Source organism: Pyrgilauda ruficollis, unplaced genomic scaffold (assembly GCF_017590135.1).
Source record: "Pyrgilauda ruficollis isolate IOZ18807 unplaced genomic scaffold, ASM1759013v1 scaffold79, whole genome shotgun sequence".
NCBI lineage: Eukaryota > Metazoa > Chordata > Aves > Passeriformes > Passeridae > Pyrgilauda > Pyrgilauda ruficollis.
In genome coordinates this window covers 4,445,511-4,448,651 of record NW_024529821.1, presented here as the reverse complement: position 1 = coordinate 4,448,651, position 3,141 = coordinate 4,445,511, and the positions used below count along the sequence as shown (strand labels likewise).

The 3,141-nt window shown below is 57.0% G+C and overlaps 1 protein-coding gene across 1 annotated transcript; it reads right to left on the bottom strand.

Annotated features, from left to right (window-relative positions):
- Positions 1–250: 250 nt before the first annotated feature.
- On the bottom strand, positions 251–2,895 carry LOC121364067 (aquaporin-12-like). The gene is made up of 3 exons (XM_041487004.1): positions 2,289–2,895; positions 1,742–1,858; positions 251–881 (listed from the first exon to the last, which is right to left on the bottom strand). Exons 1-3 carry the CDS (start codon positions 2,893–2,895, stop codon positions 700–702), a joined length of 906 nt encoding a protein of 301 aa, XP_041342938.1. The 3' UTR covers positions 251–699.
- Between the last annotated feature and the right edge of the window lie 246 nt (positions 2,896–3,141).

Below are 3,141 nucleotides of genomic sequence, written 5' to 3'. Positions count from 1 at the left end.
CCAGAGCATCACAATCTCCCTGTGCTGTCCCCCAGGCTGCAGCTCCCATGGGGTGCCCTGGCCCCAGCACAGCTCAGGAGGATCCCCATTTCCAGAAGGTGTTTCCCCTCTTTCTAGAGCAGGCAGCAGGCAGGGCAGAGGTGGTTTGGGCACCACAGTGACTCCCATTTTCAGGGATGTCTCCCAGCAGGGCTCCCAGGAATGACATCACTCACCCAAATGCCAACCACAGCATTTAACTCAAAACCCACCAATTTGTAACAAGTTTCCATTAGTAACTCAAAAGATCAAAGCCTGCTTCCTCCCCATCCCAAGTGTCCAAGGCAGTTACTGGCTTATCCTTGGTTTTTAGGGCTGCAAGAGACCCAGGGGGGTTATTGCAGGCATTGCACGGTGCAATAACCCCGGGTTGCTCAAGCCTGCCCCTGGAACGGTCCCAGCTCTCTGTAAGATTCCTGGCAGTACAAGACAACCAGCAATTTATGCAAAAGTGTTCCGTGTTTTCTCTCAGAGGCAGCAGTGTGGGCTTGAAACATTTCAAACTCTCCAGGGAGGCTTTTGAAGCAATTCCCAAAGGAGCTCAGGGGCTCGGGCATCCTGCGAGGATTCCTTTGTGATGCTTTAAGGACTGAACGAGCTGCAAAATCCTCCACACCGGGAAACCCTTTCCCGGGAAAAGGGCTGCCAGGACTCCTGGGCTCAGGCACGGGGCTCCGACTTGCTCTTCCCTCCTTTCTTCTTCTTCTGTGGTTTGTCACCCTCCACCTGCGCTGTCACCTTTGCCTTGGGCACCTTGTATTTGCTCCTCTGGCTGTAGAGGAGGTTTTTCTGGAAGAGGCGTGGGATGTTGCCCTGGAACAGCAGGAGGGCAGCGAGCATCCCTGGAATGAGAGCACAGACCCCTTCCGAGCGCTGTGTGGAGCATCTCCACCCTCCCCACAGCTCAGCAGCGGTTTTGGCTCCTTGTCACAACCCTCACCGTGACCAAGAGGCAGCCCAGCACTGCTGAAGTCCCCACTGAGAGCTGAGGGACCCTCGCTGTACTGCTTTAAGGAGAATTTACCACTCTGTCCTTAACAGAACAAACAATGCTTGTTTTGACCCATAAACCACCCCAGTTCTCTGGCAGAGAATAATTAAGGTTGGAAAAGTCCTCTGAGCCCATCGAGCCCAGCCATTCCCTCAGTGCTGCCGAGGCCACCCTTGGTCCTGACCCAAGGGCCACATCCAGGTTTTTAAATCCCTGCAGGGATGATGTCCCCACCACTGCCTTCAGCAGGGTGCCAGTGCCTGACCACCCTTCAGGGAAGAAATTTTCTCATTACCTAACCTAAACCTCCCCTGGGGCAACTCAAGGCCGTTTCCTCTTGTCCCATCAGTTACCTGGTGGCAGAGCCCGACCCCCACCTGGCTCCAGTCTCAGCTCACATCCAGCTCCCCATGACCACGCTGGAGCTGGGGACAACCTCAAAGCATAGCTCAGCCTGCCATTGCCCTGAAACACCTTTGCTAAACCTCCCCCAGACTGGCTTCAGGGAGATTTCTGCCCTTGTACCACACAGAAGTTGGATTTTAAAAAATTGGACAGCAAAGAGATGACCCCAGAGTCAACAAGGCAGGATGAACAGTGACACTTGGCACCGGCAACCCCAAGTTCAGCCCTTTGCCAGAACAGTTCACGTTACACTGAGCACTTCTGCCTTGCCCCCGTGCCAGCTCCTGCCCCCTGGGAAGATCTCACCTGCGAGGGGCCCCAGCCAGTACACCTGGATGTAGTCCCAGAAGCTGCTCCCCGAGCAGTGGAAGGTGGTGGCTGTGGCCAGGGCAGGGTTGAAGAAGGCCCCAGTGTACGGTCCGGCTGTGTGGGAAGAGAAACATGGCCAACAGTCCCACGGCATCCTCTGGAACACTGACAGAGGGCTGAGACCCCTCCTGCCTGCCTTCTCAGACTGGGGAAATCCCACCCTTGTCACCCTGAGCTTTGTGGGAAGCAGGAAAGCTCAGTGCAGGACCGAGGGATTGCAGTAGGGGAGGTTCCAGGGAGGTGATCCCAGTCTTGAGCTACGGCTGCGAACCAAAATTCACCTGGAGCCCAGATAGCCCAAACTGCCATCTTCGTCCCAAAATGAACACTCCCCAAAAGAACAGAAAACAAACACCTTAGTAGTCATTACCTTGTTAACCCCTACCTCTCCAGTCCTGGGGGATGAAAAACGGGGGCTGTTCCTCCCCCACAAACGAGGTACTTTTCCAAATAACTCGGGAGAAGAAACACCAGCGCTGCTCACCTGCGTAGGTCAGGAAGGTGACAGTGGCTGCCAGCGCAGGGACCCGGTACAGGGGGTGACTCTGTCGCACCTTGAGGAGGACAAGGTGGAACAGGAAGGAGCAGGAGCCTTCCACGAAGGCAGCGTGGGGCAGGGAGGTGCGGATGGAGGAGCTGCACTCGGGCGCGATCAGGTTCTGGATGAAGTGCAGCTGGCTCAGCTCCCAGGACCAGTAGAGCCGGGTGAGAGCCCAGCCCGTCCCTGCACCCCCACCCTGGGCCAGCAGCTTGGCCGCTGTGGCTGCCAGGCTGGACTCGAGGAGCAGGAACTCCTGCAGGGACACGGTCGGGTTGGCGGATGCTCCGTCCAAAGAGGCACCGTGGACAGTGGAGAGGAGGAAGAGGAGGGTCAGGAGCACGTCCAGGCCAAAGCCACCACCCCAGGGGCCGATGTCCATCAGCATCCTCAGCTCCAGGCAGCTCATGCACAGCTGGAACGAGCCAGCAAATTCCCTGGCAAGGCAGCCATGTGTCCCAGGGGACAGAAGCCTCTTGGAAAGCCACCTGAGCACCTGGCACAGCCCAAAAACCAGGAAGAAAAAAGCAATGGAGACATTCAAGCCATCCATAGCGAAGGCTGTGCTGGGGGCAGAGTCTGGGAAGGAGCAGAGGAAGCTCCTGCACCTCCTCTTTATAAAGCCAAGCAAAAGCAAACGTGGCACAGCCCGACAGGCCTGGGAAAGGCCACACGTGTGGCCCCCACGGGGCAATGGCAGTGCCACAGGGAGCTGCTGGACTCACAGCAGCTGGAGCTGCCACCAAGTTGTCTGTCCCAGCAAATCCTGGTGTTATTTCCACCAGGCACTGAGCCCCCA

Excerpts from the sequence above, each read along its gene's own strand:
- LOC121364067 (XM_041487004.1), bottom strand. The coding sequence starts at position 2,895 with ATGGATGGCTTGAATGTCTCCATTGCTTTTTTCTTCCTGGTTTTTGGG. Across the intron at positions 1,859-2,288 it reads CACCTTCCTGACCTACGCAG|CCGGACCGTACACTGGGGCC; the intron begins GTGAGCAGCGCT and ends CTTCCCACACAG. Across the intron at positions 882-1,741 it reads CTGGCTGGGGCCCCTCGCAG|GGATGCTCGCTGCCCTCCTG; the intron begins GTGAGATCTTCC and ends CTCTCATTCCAG.